Source organism: Drosophila obscura, unplaced genomic scaffold (assembly GCF_018151105.1).
Source record: "Drosophila obscura isolate BZ-5 IFL unplaced genomic scaffold, ASM1815110v1 contig_59, whole genome shotgun sequence".
Taxonomy (NCBI): domain Eukaryota; kingdom Metazoa; phylum Arthropoda; class Insecta; order Diptera; family Drosophilidae; genus Drosophila; species Drosophila obscura.
The window spans coordinates 53,341-79,977 of record NW_024542849.1 but is presented as its reverse complement, the minus strand read 5'-3'; the positions used below and the strand labels follow the sequence as shown (position 1 = coordinate 79,977).

At 40.4% G+C, this 26,637-nt stretch overlaps 1 protein-coding gene and 1 pseudogene across 1 annotated transcript; both read right to left on the bottom strand.

Annotated features, from left to right (window-relative positions):
• Window positions 1-26,366, bottom strand: part of LOC111080817 — a 33,073-nt pseudogene extending 6,707 nt beyond the window's left edge.
• On the bottom strand, window positions 5,681-6,574 carry LOC121404975. Its single transcript, XM_041595413.1, has 2 exons — window positions 6,274-6,574; window positions 5,681-6,208 (listed from the first exon to the last, which is right to left on the bottom strand). Exons 1-2 carry the CDS (start codon window positions 6,533-6,535, stop codon window positions 6,054-6,056), a joined length of 417 nt encoding a protein of 138 aa, XP_041451347.1. The 5' UTR covers window positions 6,536-6,574; the 3' UTR covers window positions 5,681-6,053.
• Window positions 26,367-26,637: the final 271 nt, after the last annotated feature.

Below are 26,637 nucleotides of genomic sequence, written 5' to 3'. Positions count from 1 at the left end.
TGGTGATTTTTTGGTCAGAGTCTGGGCCCATGAGCTTGGTGGCCCCTTTAGCTCAAGAGCCCCGGTGCGCCGCACCGTCTTGCACGTACGTAGCTACGCCAGTAGCTTTATCCTATTATTTCCTGTTCTGCTTGGTCTTTGTAGCTGTCTACTTGGCGTACTTCAAGGTATTCAGAAAATTCATCTTCTGTCGCAGGCTTTTCAGACGCTTCTAACACAGTGTCTATCAAAACAGAGGTCATAATTTGTTTACAGTCATTAATGACTTTTGTTTTTTCGGTTGGTGAAAATAGTATTAGTTTGTTCGTAGGTGGGAAAAGAAAAAGAGATATGTTGTGGGGAAAGCAAAAGCAAGAATATCCCTAATATGGGGGGGGGGTGGGAAACCAGGGGGGGCGCCCCCATGTATGTTGTGGTATTTTGTTAAATTTGGATGTACTGTTGATAAAATGTGTGTTTTAAGTACGGATTTAAATGATTTAATTATGTTATAATCGTTGCTATCGGACAGACAAGTTTTCTTTAATTTGTTTATGTTCGGAACTATAAAGTGTATGGTTGGACGTTTGCTTGCTTCAAGTTTTTTTTTTGAAACGTTTTCGAAGACTTCTAACAGTCGGACAACATGACTTAACTGATTTAAAATTATTCCTTCCATCCTAATTATCTGATTTTTCTCCATTAAAATATTTTGAATGTCAATCCAATTAATTTCGATGGATTTAAACAAATAAAAAACTGTATTCCAGCCGGTTGGGCAAAACCAGCCCTAAGAAAGAGTTTGATCCAGACTTCTTAAAATATTTTACAAGCTTGTAAACAGTAAAGAGTTCCCCCATCTCAGAAACAGCATTGATGGCCTTTTCAACTGAGTTGTTAAGCAGGTGGTTGATGCAATGAATTTTTTCCATCTTGTCCAAAGGCTTTGATCATGTTCGAACCCCGATCTGTTACAATTATGGGATTGTCCAGTTCAAGATCGCATCCAAAGTCTTTCAATATCTCTCGAATTTTTCCACGGATATGAAAACCTAGTAGATATTATAAATACAATTAAAATAAACTTCTTCAATTTGTAGATTGGATGATAACAAACCTGTGCAGGAGCTTTCTCGTATTGAAATATATCGTGATATTATTGTTGGATGGGGTAATAGCTTGTCAACGTCTACATTAGCACCATAGGTGGCTCCAACTTTAATCAGAAAGGATGCAAACTTTTTGAGTTCGGAATTGTCAATAATTTTGAATGAACAACAGTTCTTAACAACCCATTCGGTTATTACAGCAACACCCTCCTGTTTCGTTTCGGGATTGACATCAAATTGGGCAGCGTTGCGTAATTTACTGGAGTTCATAATGTAACATTTATGATTTACAAGGCTAGATGTGCTTCCCGCAAATTTAAAGGTAGCAAAGCACAGCTTACAGGCTAGAAGCTCATCGTCTTCCTCTCTATTTTCGTTTTTAATTTTTGAGAAAAATTCCCAAACTTAGCTTCTGCCCCTCTTCTGAATTAAACTATACATCCCGCTTTGAAGCTTGTCCTTAACATCCACTGATATGGCTTGAACCTACATATGTATATGTTGGAGAATAATGAGTTTAAGTGAAAATCTATGTGAAGATCTATGTGTGTGTGTTTGATTCTGGTATCATCCCTGTGTGAACTGGATCGAGTGTGGTTCTGTATGCGTTGCTTAAAATGAATTAGTCTGTGAAAGGAGCAACAAGAAATGGCTTCAGAAACTCGCTACGCTGCAGCGCGCTGGTCCATGGCTGAGAGACAGATCATATATCGACTCGGCTCAATAGCCGATAGCAACAGCATCAATATGCTAATCAAGAATATATATACTTTATGGGGTCGAAAACGATTCCTTCTCTGCGTTACACACATCCACTTTAACCACAAATCTAATATACCCCTTAACTCTTTTTTGAGTACGGGTATAATAATTTGGTGGAAAATAAAACTCACTACAGAGGACTCGGAAAGGCTATACCAACAGCTGATAAAGGTTGGTCTATTAATGCTTTAGAACATTGGCCGGCACGCACACAGTCGCCTGTTTGCTTCTGTTTGTAGTTTTGTTCCGAAAAACACTCCGCTCACTCGAGTGACGTGTTTCTCTTTAACGCGCGTTGCACGTTTTTTAGCCCCGCTTGAAATTGTAAAATTTTTGTGATTTTTTCGCCGCCCTTTGGGCGCGCATTGTCAGCATTGTTTGGCTCATACTGCCGCCCGCTCTTGATGCTGCTTCTGCATACTGGTTGCGGCTGCTGCTGCTCCTGCTACTGGTCAGTGCCGTGTCTAATTTCTGTTTTAAATACATGTAGGTTATGGAGGACCGAGAGAGACACGAAGCGGCCGTAGTTTCGTCGCGTCGTCTGTATAGGCAGCCTTCGGCTCTGAGAGAGCCGAGAGCAAAGAAGCGAGATCAGTCGAAGTCGAGAGTCAGAGACAGTCAGTCGTAATTCAGCCACGCATCGTACGAAAATCACACACATAAGTTAAGAAAATAACTGTACCACAAATTGTACTTGGAGCTAAGAAATATATATAATAAGTTCAACATCCATACTTATAAATAAATTGCCATTAAGCAAACAAACTATCTACATACATAGTTGATATCGTTGGCAAAAGTTTCAAATTGTGCTTTTGGCTGCTGCTGCTCCATCCACTGCCACTGCCACTGCCACTGCTTACTATTTTGAATACTGCATAAATGCAATTTGCAAGTTGAATCGAGTGTGGTCGTGTCCTTTACGGTGTTTCGGTGAACCCGGTCACACTTTTGGGTCTCACGCGATAGCCACATATGGCGCCAGCCGGACGCCAGTCAGCCAGCCAGCCAGCCCAATGCTACTACCCTTACTCTTATAGTGATTTATGTTCACCGAGTCATCGATTGCAAGCTACCATTTATAACACTTTGGGGGATTGCCTCTGCTTGGGGCGACCCTGCTGGACGGATGGCCATCAAGTATCCAAAATCCCATCGATGGCACTTGCTTCCGAGCATCGTTTGGTCGGAATTGTTTTAAATGTCTGGCGGCTGGAGAACTCCCACATTTCATTCGATCCAAGGAACCCCTGACGCCTAGAGCCTAGCACTAGACTTATTTAGATTCTTTCCTACTATCCCGAGCACATGAACAAGATGGAACCGAACGTCGAGGAGCAGCCCTTCCAGGCTGTGCTCCCAGCGGCACTCTCTGACAAGCGAGGCTCGCAGGTGACTGAAGTGCGGGTCGAGAAGGTGTTGAAGTCGAAGGAAAAGGATGTTGAGGCACTGCTGGCTTCCATCGACGAGAGGGACAATCAACTGATGATCACGGCGACCAACAAGATCAAGACGACCACAAAGGACCACAAGACCACAAAATCCACGAAGAGTAATTCCTCCAAACAGTCTCAGGGCAGAGTGAAGCTGAACCACAGCCAGAAGCAGTTCCTCATGGCACAGGTGACGCGTCAGATGCGTCTATCGCGTCACAAGCTAGCGATTATCGATATGGGACTGGTGCTGCTGACCAGCGCTCTGGTCTCCTGTGCCTGCCTGTGGGAGAAGGCTGCGCTGCTGCTGTCCAGCTGCCTGCTGCTGTGGCCACTCTTTTGGTCCATTGTCCTCGCCACCAGCGGCCGCGTGATGGGCATAAAGCTGGTTGGATTCGTCCTCTCGCTGGCTGCTGCCGTCGCCACAGCAGAATTTTGTCCCTATTTGCCAATGGACTTGAACCACTACACCATGGTCAGCTCCTACGAAGCCATCTTCAAGATATCTTGCACAATCATATATGCCCTCTCAGGCATCGCTGTGGCCAGTGCCGCCATGCGAAGCGCTTCGGGTGAGGCCGTGGGGCGCGCAATTCTTTGGGTCTTCCTGCTCCCGATAGTTCCGTTCGCCAACCTGTTATGGATCCCGGCCACCGGAAACTGGCGCTGGAACGAGTACTGCACCGATCGGACAGCCAGCATAATAATTCTGGCTGCGCTGGACGTGATCTTCGTGCTGCTGACCATCGTGGTCATCCGGAGCGAAGTGAGTGCGTGAGTGAATTCGAATGCAATGTCAACAGAGTTTGAGTGAGTGAGTGCGCTGACGTAAAACTCATACACACAACATTGAAACGAAAAGGCACGAATTGAATGAGTTGAGTGAGGGCAGTTTCCGAATTCATTCAAATGCATTCTATTTTTTTTTTTGCTGCTTTTGAGTATACTTATTTGTGTACGTAAGGGAAGCAAAAGAATCAAGGATAATAAAGAAAATAAGGAAGAGCAATATAGTTTTTGTACAGTTTTTATTTAAACTAAGTTGGCATCAAGAAACATAATTTTGTTTATATTTTCTGGATTGGTAGATAATAGGCAACGCTTTTCGGTGATCTGGCATCTGAAAAAAGAAGCCGCACTACTCGCTTGTTTTTCAAGCTTGTTTTATGCAACAGGGGTTTGATGTTTTCATCTTTGTGAAAATTCCACCACGCTAAACAGTCAAAGTCGGGTGTGTATATTACGTTAATGTTGCTGTATCCAGTGGCGTAGCTGATAGAAAAGGGCACCGGTGCAAAAAAAAAATTAGGGCCCAACCTAAAGTCAGATACTTAATCATTACGAGGGTTTTGTGTGGGCTTTATTGATTAACAATTTTGGCATTAGGTCATGAGGTAAATCGAATTATTTATTTGAAAATGTATGTGTTCAAAAAACTTTATTGTACATTTAACAAAATTACAATCTTTATCTTGCCTTACTTTTCGCAATGTACACTTTATGTACATTATATACTAAGCTTTCAGCCTTTAAGGAGGGAAAAGATGAAATAAAAACTTCAGTAATTCTCTGCACGAAAAGGAGAGCAGTCGTCTTTATTATTAAAAGCAGAAGCCCATCATATTGCTGAAACCCATCCTATTGGACCCATGCTGTTGGGGAACATCATCATCATAAGCTCAAAAATTAATATACCGACTGAATGCTGGTATAAAAGTAATGTCGCGTCCAAAGAAGCGACTCACACGTTCCTTCTCGTTTTTTTAAATTTATTTTTTGTTGTTTATAGGTGCATATTAATTAATGAAGAAAAGGCTCATCTGAAATTGGTTGATAAACCCTCCGAAAATAATACTTACCGTTTGGAACGTTACTCCAGCCGTTTCTCCATAGAATTTTATGAAGAATACTTTAAACGACGCTTAATTGTACAAGTCGAATTCATGCTTGCATTTCAAACAGAAGTGAGGAGTGAGAGATTTTTTGGTCAGAGTCTGGGCCCATGAGCTTGGGGGCCCCTTTAGCTCAAGGGCCCCGGTGCGCCGCACCGTCTTGCACGTACGTAGCTACGCCACTAGCTTTATCCTATTATTTCCTGTTCTGCTTGGTATTTGTAGCTGTCTACTTGGCGTACTTCAATGTATTCAGAAAATGCATCTTCTGTCGCAGGCTTTTCAGACGCTTCTAACACAGTGTCTATCAAAACAGAGGTCATAAACTGTTTACAGTCATTAATGACTTTTGTTTTTTCGGTTGGTGAAAATAGTATTAGTTTGTTCGTAGGTGGGAGAAGAAAAAGAGATATGTTGTGGTATTTTGTTAAATTTGGATGTACTGTTGATAAAATTTGTGTTTTAAGTACGGATTTAAATGATTTAATTATGTTATAATCGTTGCTATCGGACAGACAAGTTTTCTTTAATTTGTTTATGTTCGGAACTATAAAGTGTATGGTTGGACGTTTGCTTGCTACAAGTTTTTTTTTAAACGTTTTCGAAGACTTCTAACAGTCGGACAACATGACTTAACTGATTTAAATTTATACCTTCCATCCTAATTATCTGATTTTTCTCCATTAAAATATTTTGAATGTCAATCCAATTAATTTCGATGGATTTAAACAAATAAAAAACTGTATTCCAGCGGGTTGGGCAAAAACAGCCCTAAGAAAGAGTTTGATCCAGACTTCTTAAAATATTTTACAAGCTTGTAAACAGTAACGAGTTCCCCCATCTCAGAAACAGCATTGATGGCCTTTTCAACTGAGTTGTTAAGCAGGTGGTTGATGCAATGCATTTTTTCCATCTTGTCCAAAGGCTTTGATCATGTTCGAACCCCGATCTGTTACAATTATGGGATTGTCCAGTTCAAGATCGCATCCAAAGTCTTTCAATATCTCTCGAATTTGTTCACGGATATGAAAACCTAGTAGATATTATAAATACAATTAAAATAAACTTCTTCAATTTGTAGATTGGATGATAACAAACCTGTGCAGGAGCTTTCTCGCATTGAAATATATCGTGATATTGTTGTTGGATGGGGTAATAGCTTGGCAAAGTCTACATTAGCACCATAGGTTGCTCCAACTTTAATCAGAAAGGATGCAAACTTTTTGAGTTCGGAATTGTCAATAATTTTGAATGAACAACAGTTCTTAACAACCCATTCGGTTATTACAGCAACACCCTCCTGTTTCGTTTCGGGATTGACATCAAATTGGGCAGCGTTGCGTAATTTACTGGAGTTCATAATGTAACATTTATGATTTACAAGGCTAGATGTGCTTCCCGCAAATTTAAAGGTAGCAAAGCACAGCTTACAGGCTAGAAGCTCATCGACTTCCTCTCTTTTTTTTGTTTTTAATTTTTGAGAAAAATTCCCAAACTTTGCTTCTGCCCCTCTTCTGAATTAAACTATACATCCCGCTTTGAAGCTTGTCCTTAACATCCACTGATATGGCTTGAACCTACATATGTATATGTTGGAGAATAATGAGTTTAAGTGAAAATCTATGTGACCAGTGTGTGTGTGTTTGATTCTGGTATCATCCCTGTGTGAACTGGATCGAGTGTGGTTCTGTATGCGTTGCTTAAAATGAATTAGTCTGTGAAAGGAGCAACAAGAAATGGCTTCAGAAACTCGCTACGCTGCAGCGCGCTGGTCCATGGCTGAGAGACAGATCATATATCGACTCGGCTCAATAGCCGATAGCAACAGCATAAATATGCAAATCAAGAATATATATACTTTATGGGGTCGAAAACAATTCCTTCTCTGCGTGATTGCGATTTTTTCGCCGCCCTTTGGGCTCGCCTTGTCAGCATTGTTTGGCTCATACTGCCGCCCGCTCCTGCTGCTAGTTGGTGCCGTGTCTAATTTCTGTTTTAAATACATAGTTGATATCGTTGGCAAAAGTTTCAAATTGTGCTTTTGGCTGCTGCTGCTCCATCCACTGCCACTGCTAACTATTTTGAATAATGCATAAATGCAATTAGCAAGTTGAATCGAGTGTGGTCGTGGCACTTGCTTCCGGGCATCGTTTGGTCGGAATTGTTTTAAATGTCTGGCGGCTGGAAAACTCCCACATTTCATTCGATCCAAGGAACCCCTGACGCCTAGAGCCTAGCACTAGACTTATTTAGATTCTTTCCTACTATCCCGAGCACATGAACAAGATGGAACCGAACGTCGAGGAGCAGCCCTTCCAGACTGTGCTCCCAGCGGCACTCTCTGACAAGCGAGGCTCGCAGGTGACTGAAGTGCGGGTCGAGAAGGTGTTGAAGTCGAAGGAAAAGGATGTTGAGGCACTGCTGGATTCCATCGACGAGAGGGACAATCAACTGATGATCACGGCGACTAACAAGATCAAGACGACCACAAAGGCAAGGAAGAACACAGAATCCACGAAGAGTAATTCCTCCAAACAGTCTCAGGGCAGAGTGAAGCTGAACCACAGCCAGAAGCAGTTCCTCATGGCACAGGTGACGCGTCAGATGCGTCTATCGCGTCACAAGCTAGCAATTATCGATATGGGACTGGTGCTGCTGACCAGCGCTCTGGTCTCCTGTGCCTGCCTGTGGGAGAAGGCTGCGCTGCTGCTGTCCAGCTGCCTGCTGCTGTGGCCACTCTTTTGGTCCATTGTCCTCGCCACCTGCGGCCGCGTGATGGGCATGAAGCTCGTTGGATTCGTCCTCTCGCTGGCTGCTGCCGTCGCCACAGCAGAATTTTGTCCCTATTTGCCAATGGACTTGAACCACTACACCACGGTCAGCTCCTACGAAGCCATCTTCAAGATATCTTGCACAATCATATATGCCCTCTCAGGCATCGCTGTGGCCAGTGCCGCCATGCGAAGCGCTTCGGGTGAGGCCGTGGGGCGCGCAATTCTTTGGGTCTTCCTGCTCCCGATAGTTCCATTCGCCAACCTGTTATGGATCCCGGCCACCGGAAACTGGCGCTGGAACGAGTACTGCACCGATCGGACAGCCAGCATAGTGCTGGCTGCGCTGGACGTGATCTTCGTGCTGCTGACCATCGTGGTCATCCGGAGCGAGATCAGCTCCAATGACGGTACGGATTCTTTTCTAACCAAGGATGAGCTAAAAATAGTTCGATTTGAAACATTCAAGTACTACCGAGAGCACTACGCTGCCAAACAAGGAGATGGAGACAAACAAAAACCCAAGCAGCGTTTTACAGCCACTTGTAAGCAGGAGGCAGGAGAAGCACAAGGCCCATAAGGCTTAGCTTCCTCAATCGTTCCCCCAGATATTTTGTTTTACATTTGTTATAATTTAAAATAAAGGAACCCTTTAGCTGTCAAAGCCATTTCGAATAACGAGCTGCTGAAGGAGTACAATTAAAGATCAGCTTCTAGGCTTAAACATACTCGTACTATTAGCCAAATTTATGCAACATTACTAGTACAGTTGCCCCAGCAAAAGCTGGTAGGGGCTTCGGCTATCGAGGCTCTGCCGGTCGGGATTCAACGGTTCCGTGCTCTTTCGGTAACTTGGGGGGAGGGTGTGTTCGACCGTGTCTCGACCCCTACTACATAAACTTAAATATAGAATCCATTGACTCTAAAAGGAGCGTAACTCCGAAAACAGCATAACTACAAACATTCTACAAAACATTCTCGTATATTCCACCTTCCTCGGATATCTTAATATACGAGCATCCCCTGACCGCTTTAAAAACTGTTTCTTCCTCGCTATCAGATAAAGACCATATGATAGTTCTTGGTGATTTTAATTTGCCAGGTGCTGTTTGGTCTTCGGTAAACGAGTCTAATAACCTTGTGCCCATGTCACGACATGACTTTATCGACGGCTTGCTAGACCTATCCCTGTCTCAAGTCAACCATGTGAAAAATTCCTTGGGTCGATTGCTTGATCTGTGCTTTGTCTCGGATCCGACCATAGCGTTGTTAACCCGAGCCCTTCCGCTCAGTATACCTGAAGACTCCTACCATCCTACATTCGAAGTGTCAGTCGATATTGGCCCTACTGTATTGGATCGAATGAGTAGGCTATCTGAACGTGTCCGCTGCTTTCGTAAAGCCGAGTTTACGAAGCTTAATAACCTTATTAGGGATTTTGATTGGTCCGCTCTGTACTTGTGCACTGACGTTATGAAAGGCACACACATTTTTTACAATGTACTTGACACATTTTTTGATTCTTGTGTCCCACTTTCTTGTCCGGTTATATCTGGAAAGCCTCCTTGGTTTACCAAGGAGTTATCCAGTCTAAAAAATTTAAAATCAAGACTTTATAAAAAATTTCGAGAAGTTGGTTCTCCCTCTTCTCTTTCTCACTATGTAATAGCTCGGTCAAATTTCTCCGTTCTTAACGCTCAATGCTATAAGAACTACCTATCTCGATGCAGGATACGATTTTCACTGGACCCTAAACAGTTTTACAGCTTCGTAAATAGTAAGCGTAGAACGTCCGTACATCCATCCTCGTTATCTTTTCTCAATATGTCAGCAAACAATGATCAGGCAATTGCCGATCTTTTTGCCAAATTTTTCCAAACAACCTATTCTCATGAAAGCTACTCTGGTCAGCCGTATCCATACAGTTTACCAAGGTCGAATGGCATCTTCAGTCCCTTGTTAAATGAAAGCTCACTGCTTCATGATCTTCGACTAGTTAAGCCGGTGTTTTCACCAGGTCCCGACGGAGTTCCCGGCTGTGTACTCAGGTACTGTTCCGACGCTCTGTGTGGACCCTTGCTTAAACTATTCACCCTATCCATTAACTCTTCATGCTTCCCCCCCATCTGGAAGGAATCTTTTATTATTCCGCTCCATAAGAAAGGTAGCAAGTCTGATGCAAATAATTATAGAGGTATATCTAAGTTATCCGCTATTCCTAACATGTTTGAAAAAATTTTAACTCCACACTTGCAACATCTCTGCAAATCACTTATATCTCCGTCCCAGCACGGATTTATAAGGCGACGATCAACAACCACAAATTTATTAGAGTTTACCTCTTTTATCATTAAAGGCTTTCAAGGTAACTTGCAGACGGATGTCATTTACACTGATTTTAGTAAAGCATTTGATTCTGTAAACCATTCCCTTTTAGCACAAAAAATTGACCTTTTAGGGTTTCCGCCTAATCTTTTGAGATGGATTTCTAGCTACCTTTGTTCTAGGTCTCAAAGAGTCCTCTTCAAAAACTCCTTCTCTTCACCTGTTAAGGTTACTTCTGGAGTACCACAGGGCAGCCATCTAGGCCCCCTACTATTCACACTCTTTATTAATGATCTGCCTTCAGTATTAACAAACTCTCGAGTACTCATGTATGCGGATGATGTTAAACTTTGTGTCCAGTATAAGGACATTTCATTTCACTCTCGCTTGCAATCCGATCTCAATAACTTTCAATCATGGTGTTGTGCAAATATGTTACACCTAAATGCCTCGAAATGCAAAGTAATGACATTTCATCGCTCCAGCCCCCTATTGGCTCCTTATAGCCTCTGCGGTGGTTCTCTTGAGAGAATTACCTTGGTTGATGATCTTGGTGTTAAATTAGACCCAAAGTTGAAGTTTTCTGAACACATTTCTACCATGGTAAATAAGGCCATGGGTGTGCTTGGGTTTATAAAGAGGTGGTCAAAGGAATTTGACGACCCCTATATAACGAAGACTCTCTATATCTCGCTTGTTCGTCCGATTTTAGAATACGGCTCTTGTGTATGGTGCCCCCAGTACAAAGTACACCAGGACCGTATAGAATCAGTCCAGAAAAACTTTTTACTTTTTGCTCTGCGTGGCCTTAACTGGGATGCAGGTGTGAGACTGCCATCTTATCCTCGTAGATTGCTTTTAATAAACCTTCCAACCTTAGTTAGTCGTAGAAAAATGCTTGGTGTGATTTTTATGCACAACCTGATCAAGGGTGATGTAGATAGCCCTGACTTGTTGAGCCGCATAAACTTTACGATTCCTATTAGATCTACTAGAAACTGCATTCCTCTTTTCCTTCCGCTTTGTAGATCGAATTATTCCTTGCACGAACCATTTAGGGTACTTTGCTCGGACTTCAATTCCCTCTACCACATAATATCAACTACTAATTCCCTTCCTCTTCTTAAATCACTAATACTAACATACCTTTCCCGTAATTAGCTATATTTTTTAGCTATCTTTGCATGCTTAGCTCTTTGAGTTGTGTTTAGCTCTAATTTTCCTCGAATTTTAGTCTAACACCTATCTTTCCTGCATGCTCGCGATCGGTTCGGTAACACGCGTCGCGCGTCATGCGGCAGCGCCCCTCGGTCGGTTGGGCGGGAGGAGGGCTGCGTTTCTGCCTGGGTTCCGCGCGTAACAGGCTTCGGCTTGGTGTCGCATGGGCCACTTGATGGTGCAGTCATTGCATATCAACGTCCAGACAAAAAACTGGAATGGGAAAGAAAACGAGAAGGAACGTGTGAGTCGCTTCTGGGGACGCGACTCTACTTATACCCGTACTCAGTCAGTATATTCATTGTTAAGCTTATAATTATTTAGAATTTTAAAACTAAAAAAAAATATTTACATTTTTCATCTGTTATCTACATCTACATCTACATCTACAATGTATATTCTACATCTAACTTGTAGATACTACATGTACCATATAGATTCCACATCTCCGCTAGGGGTTGCTCGCGCACTGAACGCGGCAGAGTGTGCGAGCGAGATGGAAAATGAGTTGCTTGGTCGTTAGCAGGTGTGGGCAGGGGAAGCAACTAAAAATTTCTTCATTCTGGCTATGATTATGATCCGATCTGATTCAGATTCGGCAGTCTGGTAGATATGGGCATTCTCTACGATACTGCGTTTTTAGTTTTATCTTATCTTTAAAAATGTGCCTGCCACAGATTTTCGTCCCTTGTAGTGGCGCAAGGGGGCGGGGCGAAATTTTGAAATACACTTGTAGCAGTGTGATATCACAGTCTGGAAACAAAATTTGGTTCCTCTAGCTTTTATAGTCTCTGAGATCCAGGCGTCAAACAAGACGGACAGACGGACAGACAGACATGGCTCTATCGACTCGGCTATTGATGCTGATCAAGAATATCTATAATTTATGGGGTCGGAAACTTTTCCTTCTCTGCGTTGCTCACATCCACTTTTACCAAAAATACAATATACCTGTTGAGCTAGCGAGCTTTTTCACTAGCGTAGTTTTGCGATATGTTTATTAACGAGACGATGGTTGTTTAGATTAAATATGGTTTATTGTTGTAAACAGTATACAGCGAAAGGTTCGAGTTAGGTTGATGACGAGTCGGTTGGAGAGTTAGCTGGATTCAAGACGGGGTCAGATTGTAGACGCGGGGGTCGGTAGAAGACGGTGTCGGATTGAAGTGCTTGATTCCAAGACGATGTGCAGTGGTTGCTAGGTCCAGACTGAATCAAAGGGCAGGCGGCCAAATTGCCCGTGCCCTAATGCGAGCGAGAGAGCGACAGATCGAGAGAGTGATAGCAAAGCAAAGGAAAGAAAGAAAGGCGCGAGATTAAGAGGCGAAAGAGAACGGCTGCATAGGCTGCTGCCGTGCGGTAGCATGAATGGGTGCATGAGTTTGTAGGTAGATGACAATTTAGTGCAGTGGGCAGTGCAAACAACGAACAATAATAAGGATTTACTCTACTGCTGCACCACTGGCTATAATCTATGATTATTTGGCTGCGTAACCAAACAATACCCCTTAACTCTTTTTTGAGTACGGGTATAAAAAAAAAATTATCACTAGCTTAAAAAAAAGTTGGTTGGTTTGAAGCGTATAAATGGTGTTTAATATAATTGTTTATATTTTATTTCCCGTCAGAATCGTTGTGGTAACTTTACTATAAGTTGAAGCCAACATATTATTATATTTGGACATAAATTGCGAGTGAAATTAGTTTATACATTTTTTTATTCATAAATAAAATAAATTCCACATAAATTATCAATAGCGTTTTACAGTTGATTCGTTTTTTGACTCACCGTGATTTTCAGCCTTGCTATGGCGGGTGATTCCATAAATTCCAGAATGGTGCTATTGTGGTTGCCCACAAGCAGACAATACTGGACAACGGTGCGACTCCAGTCCTCGATGCCACCACACTGGAATGGTGATGTTTGAGGCAGAGCGATGTCCCAGGGTGCTGGATTCGAAATGAAAGATTTATTTGATTACACTACTCGACAAAACCGAACTTTTTTTTTCCTCGAGGATCCAAACCGACTTTTTCTGATAGATATGGGGATTTAAATTTTTTTAAAGAATTCCCAATACCTTCCAAAAGGTATTTTTTTTCATTTTTTCCATATTTTAGGTTTGGTTAACGAATTGTAGCTCCAAAGTCTCTCCATAGATTTTAATGAGCGATACCTTAAACGACGCCAAATTAATGCACCTATACGCAAAAAAATAGAGAACACAGATATATTTTTTCCTGAGTTTTTAAAGTCAAAATTTCGTAAAAAATACCGCACAAAAATCATCATTTTTGCATTTCAAGCGCTACCTTTGAAAAAAGCTTAAAAAATATACCAGACTTCAAAAATTCTTCAAAAAAAGTTCTACAATAGAAAAAAAAAATATCATCAAACCATTTCTAAGCCCCAAATCTTTAATAAAAAGTTGGTTTTGTTCCTTGAGGAAAAATCGTGTTGACCAGTGTTACGGAAGTTAGTGGGACTTGTCCATGAATGGTTCGAGTTCGAGAAGGCGACCTACGGGAAACGATGGACCCACGAAACTTGGCTGAAGTTTTAACGAGTCGCTTACAAGGCCAACTGGCAAACTGTCAATGAGACAGTTACGAGCGGCATAAATTATAAACCATCTCGCCTGACTGCCTACCCGACTGCCTCCTGATATTCGATGCAAAGTCATATGAGTCCGGGGACGTGGTCCTGGACACATAGTGCTCTGCACTGCATTGGTATTTCAATTCAATCCAGAGGGTCTAAGGATTCATGCGCTACGTTTAACTTGAGCACCATGCCTGGTCTGAGCCGCTGGTTTGGGTCAGAACTGGACTGGAGCAGAGGGGCTGAGATCTCCACATGGTTATGAACCCATCTTCTGCGGCCCCTTCTGTATACCCTCGCTCACCAGCAGTATCTCATTGTAAACAAACAGACGCAGACGTGCCGACTAATCCAGAAACGTTTCCAGGTTGCATGTCTTTTTTCGATCCTGTGCGCCGAGTGGTCCGACCGATGTGCATGGTTGGTCCGATTTCTTCTGCATTAAATACAACGCAAACACAAGAGAGAATGCGATAGTGAAGGGTTTCGATATTGAGATATCCATTACTTAGATCATAAGTAATAACGGATATGCTACAAGCAAGAGGGTTCAACGATTAAAGTGGAACCAAAATCTTAACGAGAAAAAGAATACCAAAGGACCTATTTGCAACAGGTCTTCATTCAATTCTGGCTTACATTGGGACTGACCTCTTTAAGATTAACTGCTTTTTTTGTTTTTTACTCAATTACGATTCAGTGATCAATCTTTGCACAAAATATGCATGTTCCTGCTTGAGCCTGGAATTTTTGCCAGTACTTACCTGTTTATCCAACAGAATCATGCTGCTGCACTGCAAAAATTCCTCGCCGCCAATGTGCTTGGCCAATTTCTTTTCCAGCCGGCAGACGATTTGTGCGTATTTCGTGGCAGTCGGAGTGTTGAATGTTGTTTCGACTACGATCTGGTGCAGGCACCCAAAAAAGAGTCCAAAGAATGGAAGACAAAACAATGATTTAAAATGGAGATTAGGTAGATTGCTCTTTCAGGGGTCCGCATCCACTTACCTTGTCGGTAGTGCTGTTGGTCTGCTGGCAAGCACGGAGGTCGGCCTCATGTCTCTCTAAATCAGTCAAACGTTTTAGTAAGGCACTCAGTGTCTGGGAGACAACGGCTTCCAAATGCGAATTGGAACACCTGAATGAGGGAGATTGAGTTCAAGTGGTTTTATTGTTGAGTTCATGACGAAGGAAATGTAGTTTTCTTCTGCTCACCTGGCAACGATATGCTTGACATGGCTCATCATGCGCTCATCTCCCGGCAGTCGTAGGGGAACTTCATTGTCCACTCGGCCAAGAGGGCAACTAAACATTCGCTTTCAGATACTGAGTCCAATAGTTTACCCAGCAGTTCATAAGGACGCAGAAATAAGCGTGACGATAGTAAAAACGAGTATACAAATTCCTTCAAGCAAATAAAAGAAAAATAAAACTCAATTAACATTTATCCACGCAGCATAATAAAAACCAAACGGAACAGTATAGTCAAATGGATAGGCAATGTGATACCCTAAAATAAGTTTTGAAGAAACCATTTTTTTTTGGCCTCTGATCTCTGCTTTTTTTTTCCTCATTCTAGAAGTAAAGTCTCTTGTCGTACTGCTAACATCTAGTCAAAATCATAGTATCCTTGAGCATAAGGTATACCAAATGTTGATCTCATAGTTTGAAGATGTTGGCAAGTAGCTTTAATCCTTGTTGTTATTGCTTGGCACCCAACTTTCTTTTTTTGCACTTGGTCCTCATCTCTATCAAATCCGCTCTCTCATTACAGGATTTGTTCAAATTCAGTCCCTATGTTTTTTTTGCCCTTTGTGTGTGTCTGCTTCTGGGTCTTGAGGTTGGATATGGGTTTGGTTTTGGGTCCGGGAAAGGCTGCTGTTGGCCCGTTGGCTGCCTTTTGGCTTGTGGTTTTTTGGCTCGTGCCAGAAATGTTCAAGGTGGCTACTATTCAAGAGCAAGTGTTTGCGACTAAGTAGGAACTGATTTGTATTCCATTTGCTGTTTACAATATAGGAGTTGCATGTAAATACAATTTTTGTGGATAGTTACATTTGAACAGGAAGTAGTTGAAAACAACAAGGAAATCTCTTTAAGAGATTTAAGCTCTGCTTTAAGTTTAAGAATTTTCCCAAATAACAATCTGTGATTTTTGAAGTTATCGTTTACTACGTTTTTTTAATCTTAAAATATATTTGTTTTTGTTTGGTTTGTTTACAATTACAATTTATTGTATGGCAGGAAATGTATTTATTATTTAATCAATCGGTGAAAATTTTGCAATATTTACTAGAATTTTTTGTTGCAAATTAATATTCATTTTTCATTGCCCATTTATTTGCTTATTTCTTTTAAATTGGAAATAGTTACAAAATATAAGAGCAGAGATGATTCTTACCTTATCTAAGTCGATGACATTCTTGGGTATGAGCGCCTCGATGAGGGAGTCCAATGGCCCAGAAACTATTCTACCATTTATGTACATAATGCCACCGGAACACAAAAACGAGCTCTATTAAAAATTATGCAAACAGTCAATATAATTTTAGATTGAAAATTTGTTTTCTCGAGTGGAAATAAGGGTTCGGGGAAACTCCAGGAAAATGTAAACTAAAATCAAACCAATTTACTTAGCAAATTAAATGCTGGGTCTGGCACAGAAACTGCAAATTATTAATAAAAATTACCAGTTGGCAAAATATTATGCTTAATTACCTCAAAATTAATGTCACATTGGCTGCGTTTGTGCAGATTTTTGGGTACATCGTACTGAACCACATCGTCACCGACACCCACACGGCTGTGCCCAACCGAATTTGCGGCTAGCTGCAAACAAACAAAGTGAAAATTAATGGATAATAAAGGGTCTGGTCCGTCCTCAAAATGCATGTTTGTGCATATGTTTGCCAGAAGTCGGAATATAGAGAAATTCGAGTGTATTTTCTGTGATTAACAACTATACGAGGATCTACGCAGATTTTTTTTAAATGTCAATTTAGGGAAATTGTAAGATTTCCCTGTCGTTTATTTATGAAAATATTCAAATGAAAAATGCTTTGAATCTCTTTAAGTATGTATATGTTTTTCCGGTAAACAAAAACTGAAACTAAAAATGTAAAATAAAACAAAATAGACTTAAAGAAAATACATTGCTTTCGAGTTTCTTTTAGAGGGCAGGAGCACTTCGGAACACCATGATATGAATAAAAAATGATTGAACAATGGAATTCAGAATCCTCCAGTAATCACTCACCTCGATTTTCTGATACCCCATTTCCAAGTCATATGCACTCAATTGCTCCGCGCTGTGTCGCCCCTGTAGCGTATGACCAAGCTCCCTGGGCCGACCCCAATGAAAACTGTCTCCGCTGTCTGATTCCCGGCTTCCAGAGAGAAAACGCCACCATTTTGCGCCTCCAGAGATGGAACCGGCTCGTTCTCCAGGCAGCAGTCGTCGCTGTCGGAGCTGCTTTTCCTTACTTTCTGCAACATAAAAAAGAGCCAAATCAAAAATGGAGTCGGGGAAATACTCTGTGCCCACTTGGCGTCAACCCATCAACTTTACGGTCAATCGCAGCACATTACTCATACGCCGTGTGGCCCTCGCACAAGTGCTCAAATCACTGGCCTCGCCCTATAGCTGCCTCAGTGTGTGTGGTGGTTATGGTTAGGGTTATTATCCCTTGGGGCGCATTTTCCACTCATCAGTCCATAGACATGAGCGCATCGTCAATAAGGGCGTAACCGAAACGTCCCGATGGGAAGGAAGCGGACAGCTGCCTATTACTTGGGTCGATGGCAATCATTAAATCACTGCAGATGCTTTAAGGCTAAGCAAGTACTGATTTACACCAAAAAAATCATCAATGATTTATAGATTGGTTAGGTCAAGGTTATAAATGAATAAACATTTTTGGCCTGGATTTTTCCTTGGATGGAGTAAAAGAGGTTAATGGACTCTTTATACTTTGCTCTTGTGGTTATTAAATATGAACTCTGAACTCCATCCATATAAAATACATAAATTTGTAATCTTTGGGGCTGATTTTGTATCCGGATGCATATTGATTTATGGTGGTGTTCCGGTTAGGGGTCGAAAGCATTCAATATTTGTGATATTTATATTTGTGGGATGAACGATAGAGTCGAAAGATAATTATTTCTTTCCCAAAGTCATTGAAGGTCTTTTCTCTTTTATCGCGCTCTCTCGTTTTTTCATGGCATTAAATGCACAGTTTAATCCTTCACAGAAAAAAAACCTTGAAGACATATACGAAGCAGAAACGAATTAAAAATCGGCTTTAATACGGGCATCAATAGGCTTGCCGGTGAAACTGTTTCATATATTATGAGGGGATTTTCACGAAAAGGAAATACGGAAAACCGAAGCAGTTGGCTTTAATGGAGATTAAGCACGCACAAAAGATAATGACAGCTCGGCAGAGTGCAGCATAAAATGTGTGAAATATCCATGAAATAATAAATATATGCAGACACATGAATCGCAAAAGGCAGCGACTGAAGTGCGGACGTGTATTGAAAGGATATTCCTATTGAAAGTGCTTTCCCGCACCTGTCTGGCAGCTGCTTATGCAAATAAGAAAGAAAATCCAATTTATCTTAACCTAATATCGGCTCTTCATCATGTTGGATACTTTCCTTTTGTCAGCCAAAAATTCAACAGTTGCTGTGCCTCGAAGGTTTCCAGTCTGGGGTGGCAGCAATTGATGCCAATGCCAGAAGAAGAAATCGATCCAAAATCAAAGCCATATCTTGCGTTTACTTTAACCAATGCTCTTTTGATCTGCTTAAGATTAATTTTCCTTGACACCTTCAGCTTCATTCAGCCCCCATAGCAAGGCCTCAAATGTTGCGTCACTCACAAATTGCCAATTAAGGAAATCAGATTTATGTGTTGTGTGCTTCATCTGTTGGTGAGAATCTCTTCTCCTTTTGCATACTATATTTATTTGGATGTGTGTATGATTTGTTCATTTCATAATCCATGCATAATAAATCATTTCTGTGTACAATCTGCATTTTAATGTGGCCGTACCCAGTCACAACAGAAAAGGGATTACAGGCTTAGCGGTTCAACAAAAATGACGTGTACCCATTTGGGAGTCCATTTTTTTGGAATGAATGAAATAAATTTGCAAATAGTCAATGTGAATCATGAATGAGCTTTGAGTGGGGATCCCCGGAGCTTTGTACAATAATACCTGAAAATAATTTTTGGATAAACTAACCAGCTATAGAAACGAATATTGGGAATGCCGAATTTACATTTGAAAATGGATAAATGGTAATGCAAATGTTGAAAGAAACCCTCAAACTGAAATTAAAATTGAAGAGGAAGTCTGAGAAGTCGGAGAATGTGCCAAAATAAATGTTCAAACAATAATTGGCACAAAACTATACCTCATATTTACTTAACATTTGAATACCCTTCATGATTAGAAGTTTGCAACGAAAGAAGAAAGAAATTTCAGATGGAAATATTTTTATTTTCAATTTAGTCTGTCAATTTGTCTTTTTCTGGGAAAACCATTTCAAATCGACCAGATTCCCATGTCATCAAAACATTTCCTATATCTGAAATAGGAATATCTACAAAAAACATGGTCCAGCTAACTTATCTTGAACCCTCACGAGCACAGTAAAATATAGAGCAAAAAGGTAGTAGTATGGTAAACAAAGACCCTACTCTCGTTAGTTTCGGAATTTAGTAAATTCGTTCCTGGTTTGAGTTATAAATAAAAATAAAGTTTTTTCTCTGTAAATAATTGTATCTATGAATACGTGTGTGGAGGACCCAAAAATTGTATAACCATATTGCCATATTGCTGCCGGAAAATAATGATATGACTATTTTATTTAAAACAACTTAAATCAGTATCAGTCTGCTATATAACGTTTCTGCTGAAGGAATATTCCTCAGATTACATATTCGAAATCATATGTTTCTGGAATAATCTTTTAACCGATTAATATTTTATTTATTTTTTTAGCCAATGCAGATTTATTTATTTAGGCTAGAGGTATTATAGGGTATACAAGCTGCGTCATATTATGTGGGTTCAGCTTTCCTCTTTTCTTTTGCATAAGCGTAAATACGTATTTATATGTTCATATGTAGGAGTGGCCTATCTCTGCAATATTCCTGTTTGGTATGCGTATTTGTATGCTTTCTGTTGTATCTTTGTGTGCGGGGCTATGTGCTTGTGTGTGTAAGACCGGGTTTTCCTTATCTGCATATATATATACATACTTTTTGTAGTGCCTACATTTTGGGGCAGCCGTACATTACGAGTACCATGCGCAAGTGAGCGTAACCAAGGCGGAACACACACAAAACGTATGATATATACTCGTATTCAAAAAAAAATCTTGTACACAGTTAACAACAAGCCCCCCCCCCCCCCCCCCCCCCCCCCAAAAAAAAAAAAAAAAGAAAAGGAGGGAAAAAAAAAAAAAAAAAGGGGGGGGGGGGGGGGGGGGGGGGGGGCCGAAAACCAACAAAAAAAAAAAAAAAAAAAAAAAAAAAAAAAAAAAAAATTAAAACAAAAAAAAAAAAAAAAAAAAAAGGGGGGGGGGAAAAAAAAAAAAAAAAAAAAAAAAAAAAAAAAAAAAAAAAAAAAAAAAAAAAAAAAATTTATATAAAAAATTGTGACCCCAGAAAAAAAAGGGGGGGGGCCCTCCGGAAAGAATGGGGTCACCCTAGCCAAAACATAATCTTGGGGACCCACGAGTCGACTTTAGCTGCTTTTAAAAGCATTTTAAGCTCCTTATTCCCAAAAAATTAAAAAACAGGATTCCAATCCTTCGCTAAAAATATAAATACATAAATATATAAATAAATCGAATTAAAATAAAAAGCCTTAAACAAATTAAATAATTAAAAAACCCCCAAATTCTAACTTCTGCCTTTGGGCCACTAAAGACAAGGGCGGGTGGCCCTGCTATCGGAAATGTTTGAAAACGCCCAGTCAATATGCGTATTGCAATTGGTTGTGGACGAGTCCAAACCTAACAAAGACCTAAAATTCCTTTCTAAAAGGAATTCATAAATTTCCCTACAGCAACCAGAACGAGAATGCAGGCATAAATTAAAATCACCTAACACTAAAGAATTGCTACCTAAAAACGAAAACGCTGAACTAAGTGCTTAAATTCGTGTTTAAACTTTGCAACGGATAACTGGGGGTTCTGTAAATAACAATAAAACCGCAGATTTATACGTAAACAAAGCATATTCGAACACCGGAGATGTAAGTTTCCGGAAACAGCATAAAATCGATTACTTTCAACAAAACTAAAGTGATCTAAAAGATCATTCCTAACAAATATTAGAATGCCTCTTTTCGGTCTAGCTCCGTGGCTACGGACTGGCAATCTAACCGCACTGCTGTGGAATAGCCAGGAATATTATAAGCTTCATTTGAGTAAGTGGAAGCCTCAACGAAGCACAAAATAGAAGATTTGAGCATTAGCTCAAAGAAAGAAGAAAATATTAAATTCGGACGGATTGAGTAAACAATCGAAGTGGGTGTGAAGTAACTTAGAGGAACGTAAGCTCTCCATCTCTCTCGCGACAGGACAGTCTGCTTGGGTTTCGGGGAATGGAAGGCCCAACGATATAAAGTCCATTCGCACTGGTGGCCCTACTGCAAGCTACATACAATGCTTCTCTTTGCATATTGGAGGTAGTGTGGACGACAACTTTGCTGTATGTAGCTCCCTGACTCTTATGAATAGTTATAGCTTCTGCAGCTACAACCGGAAATTGTTTACGGTCTATAGTAACCTGCTCGTTTTGGTGGTATTGAAAACTCTTTGTGGTTTTCTGAATTGGTGTCCATGAAGATTCGTTACTATGGCTGCGTTTCGACCGTGCGTTAACTCCTACGCTTTCTTCGAGAAAATGTATCCAAAGAAGTTCGGGTGTATTGGATGAGCTAAGATCTATCTGCATTAAAACACCAGTGGCTCCGTTAACAAGGCCGTCTGATGTATCTACATTGACTGTCATCATATATTTAGCCGTGGTTTTGAGAACCAATGAAGTACACAACCTTGTGTATTAGAAGTTTTGAACTCTTAACAGCCTCCAATATCTAGTTTTAATATCTGGGGTAGATGTTCGGCTTTGATCAGCTAAAGCTACTGAAGTGTTCTGCTGTCATAATCGATGAAAGCTTCTCCCTATTGTACCTTTCTGTCTCGTTATTGCTATAAAATAAGTGGATCGCATCTCTTGGAGCTTGACTGCCGTCAACTATTCTATCCCTAAGCAATTGAATATCTTCAGACGACATTTCGGCCGATGCCATGTTATTTAGTGCGATTGCAAAAGGTTGGTCATCTCGCTGTCGCATAATCTCTGTAAGTTCGAAAAACTTGAAGCCATCCCAGAGACTAGAGCCAACTATAGCACTGTATGGATTAAGCGCACTTGATGAGGATTTGAATATCCAACGATCACCTACTGGACATAACTGCCTTAAATCGCCGAACACGATAACAGAAATGCCACCAAAAGGACTTTCGTGCCTTGAAAATATTTGCTTTAGGCGCCTATCCAAATATGAAAACATTTTTTCACCGACCATAAAAATCTCGTCAATTACACTACGACAAAATCGAACTTTTTTTTCCTCAAGGATCCAAACCGACTTTTTCTGATAGATATGGGGATTTAAAATTTTTTAAAGAATTATGGTTTTTTTCTATGGCAGAACTTTTTTTTGAAGAATTTTTGAAGTCTGGTATTTTTTTTTTTATGCTTTTTTCAGAGGTAGCGCTTGTTTTTTCACATAGCTCTAGTATCTTACGTCTGGTTGTAAAGAACTTTGCTATTTTGAAAAGATAATAAAAACAGCTAGAAGTTAAGCCCAAACACTTTGTGATTACAGTTACCGTCTAGGAAATATAAAGCATTGAAATGCAAAAATGCCCATTGGGAACAAAGAAACGCGATCAGGTACCAAATGTACAACCCTTGTTCGTTTGCTTTGTTCCCATTGGCAGTTGGGCCCGCAACCTTCCAAAAGGTATTTTTTGTTCATTTTTTCATATTTTAGGTTTGGTTAACGAATTTTAGCTCCAAAGTCTCTCCATAGATTTTAATGAGCGATACCTTAAACGACGCCAAATTAACGCACCTATACACAAAAAAATAGAGGACACAAGATATAATTTTTTTTCGACTTTTCCTGGGTTTTTAAAGTCAAAATTTCGTAACAAATACCGCACAAAAATCATCATTTTTGCATTTCAATGCTTTTTATTTCCCAGACGGTAAGCTGAAATCACAAAGTATTTGGGCTTAACTTCTAGCTGTTTTAATTACCTTTTCAAAATAGCAAAGTCTTTACAACCAACGTAAGATACTAGAGCTATGTGAAAAACAAGCCTACCTTGAAAAAAGCATAAAAAAAATACCAGTTTTCAAAAATTCTTTAAAAAAAAGTTCTGCCATAGAAAAAAAAATATATATCATCAAACCATTTCTAAGCCCCAAATCTTTAAGAAAAAGTCGTTTTGTTCCTTGAGGAAAAATCGTGTTGACTAGTGTTATAAGAAGTTTAAGATCAATAAATCTTGAATAAGGTATTTAATAAATCTGGACCCAGTTGTTTAAAAGCATGGTTGGATTGATTGAGGGGTAATGAAAACATTGAGTGAAGTGTGGCACCTCCAATACCAAATGCAGCTTTTCCTGTGGGAGCACACAGAAGTACTTTACATTTTGGGTCAGATCCTGGTATACGATTAAGCTCCTGAGAAATGGTCTGAAAAATGGTAGATATTGTTCTACTTTTGCCGACGCCTGCGCCGCCACCTACAAACTCATAAAAAAGTGCCTTATCTCTCACATTATGAAGAACATGTGTGAGATAAGTTTTTTGCTTTGAATTAAGCGATCTAATCATATTGGCTAAATCATTAAGGGAAACAAACGTGGGAAGCTTAATTAATCGAATACTTCTATCTGGAGCCGCTGCCTGGTCATTCAAGTTTAGAACATTTATTTGAGAACCTATTTCAGGAATCGCTAAAGCTCTAAATTCCTCATCAATTGCCTCATCACCTGCCTCACCTGCATTTTCTACCCTATTGGCTTCGGCTTCCATGGCCCTCCTAAGCACGTCTTCTAAATCTGCTAATGCATTGTATTTTTGGAAATTCGAACTAACTAATTCCTGATGATCCCTATAAACATCCTCACAATTCCTGCTCACTAACTCTGCCTCTTCATCTCTCCACGGATAAAACAGCATCACTAGTGCTCTAAAATAGTTCGACCTATCTGTGTTTATATTAAACCTCATATATTTTAAAATCGAAGGCTTGGTCCGTTCCCTAATAAAACCACTACTATCGCGGAGAGGGAAATATACTTCTACTAGGACCTCATTTTCTTCGTCCCCTTCATCATCATTTTGGCCAGTTCTTTTTTTGCTTTTAGAAAATTCATAATTTGCTGCAAAATCGGCTAAACACAGGCCTCCAAGAATATTTGGTCTTTGTTCATACCGCTCCAGCAATCCTTTGACGAATATGTCAGTAGAATCCTGATTCATATTTTGAAGGTTGCTTGTGGATTTGAGCATTCGAACTCGTTGCTCTGGAGGGAAAGTATTTACTTGAACACATTTGTTGCTGGTTCCGGACAACGGAATGCCTAGACAACAGTATACGGCTTCCTGAGCAGATATCTCAGTGCCAGAAATAAATTTATGACCAATGTGCTGTAGCTTTTCTCTGATCGTGTAATTGCCCCCTTGAACTTCGCTTATCGCCGCGCGCATAAGCTTTGAAATACCCCTTTGGGATTTATTTATATAGTTAATTATATAGCTACAGCACGCATAAGGGTCCAAAATGTATTGGATATCCATATTGGCCCTTTGCATTGAAAGAATGTGTTTATTATAAGCATTAATGTTAATCTCAGCAAATGACCTTTTTAGAAAAATTGTTGGTTTCTTCAAACCAGAACATATTGCATATTTGTAGTCCTCGTAATTGAGGCTCACTTGTTCGTGCGAAAGAATGTTTTCAAATATGCTCAAGTGATCAATCATATCAGGGGATTGATTAGAATTTAATAGGTCTTTAATTTTCTTAAAATTCCCTTGGTGAAAATCAAGGTTTGGAGTTTCCTCCGGCAATGGACTCAATATCTCCGTTTGGGGCATTGGAGGGTATGGAATACCGAATCTACAAACTTTGTTTCCACTTTTACCAACTGTCTTAAGACATGACCTGTTTGTGTGCTTATGCTTTTGGTATTCAACATACGGAGCTAATTCTGAGTCTGTTATATCTACTGTAATATGTTTATTAATGAAGGCTACAACTGTTGAAATTGACTCAGTACTGGTTAAGTCCACTGCTGGGGCATCTTTCAGCCAAAACATGCCGTGAATATGGGGAGAACCTCTCTGTTGAAATTCAACACGCCAATAGAATTTGATGACAAAGTTTTCTCCGAAAATGCCCTCTGAACTCCTCATAACTTTTAAAACCTCGCGATACCTATAATCGAAATACCTAGCACAAGTAACGGGATCTGCCCTAATAAGACGCGCCTTTTCATCCCAAACTAAATCAATTGCCTCTTCTTCGCTAATTATCACTCTATCTATGTTTTTTTTGAGCAAAACAAGCAACTCTGGCCACCGCGTTTCAGCAGCAGACAGAGTGATGAAAAAAGTCGGCAGGCCGAACTGACGAATCATGGCCATAACCTTCTTCTTCTCATCCTCCCAGTGAGCCGGAGACGAGCGAATATCTCGAAGTACCCTATATCCCTCATCGTGGTTAATAAGTCCCCCTATGAAATTCTCATTAAGAGCGTTGGCTGCCGTTACTGCACTGGAAGTGCTCCGCTTACGTAAGCAGATTGAAATGTTATTGCGAATCTTAATGAGTTCTAACTTCTTGTAATTGAAAAACAATTTATCAGTTCTACAACCTCTCCTATCTACATTTCGAAGCTCTGATCTAACTATGGTTGTATAACTTTCTGAGCAGGGTCTCTTGACGCCTGCGTAAATGGTGGGAAAGGATAACTCTTCCGAGTCAATATCTAGGACCATATCGAGAGGTCTTTGGCCTTCGCCTGGTGCTGTGGTTACAGGTCTATCATTAAATGCGATGTTATTTTGAAGCAGAGTTTCCTGACCTCCAGGGTTGAGCTGTTCAGCTTCCAAATCCTCGTCAGGATGGGCTGGCTCTGCGTCTACATTCCTATCTCTATTTTGCATCTCTTCTAATACGACAGCGTCTGCCTGAGATGCTCAAATTGAACATTATCGGATGTAAATCTAGACATCCATTCCTCGTTAACTATAACATCATGCTTTTTATATAAATCTGTGGTAACTAAATAACTGAGAGCCTCATAAACCTTTAAAGGTCTAATGGTTTCAGCCATGAAATCAGGACCAATTGTCCTTCTACGTTTCAGGTGGAGCTGAACAACCTGGGCTTCATGAAAAGCTCGTGGAAGATCCTTCACGGCTGTGTTTATCGAAA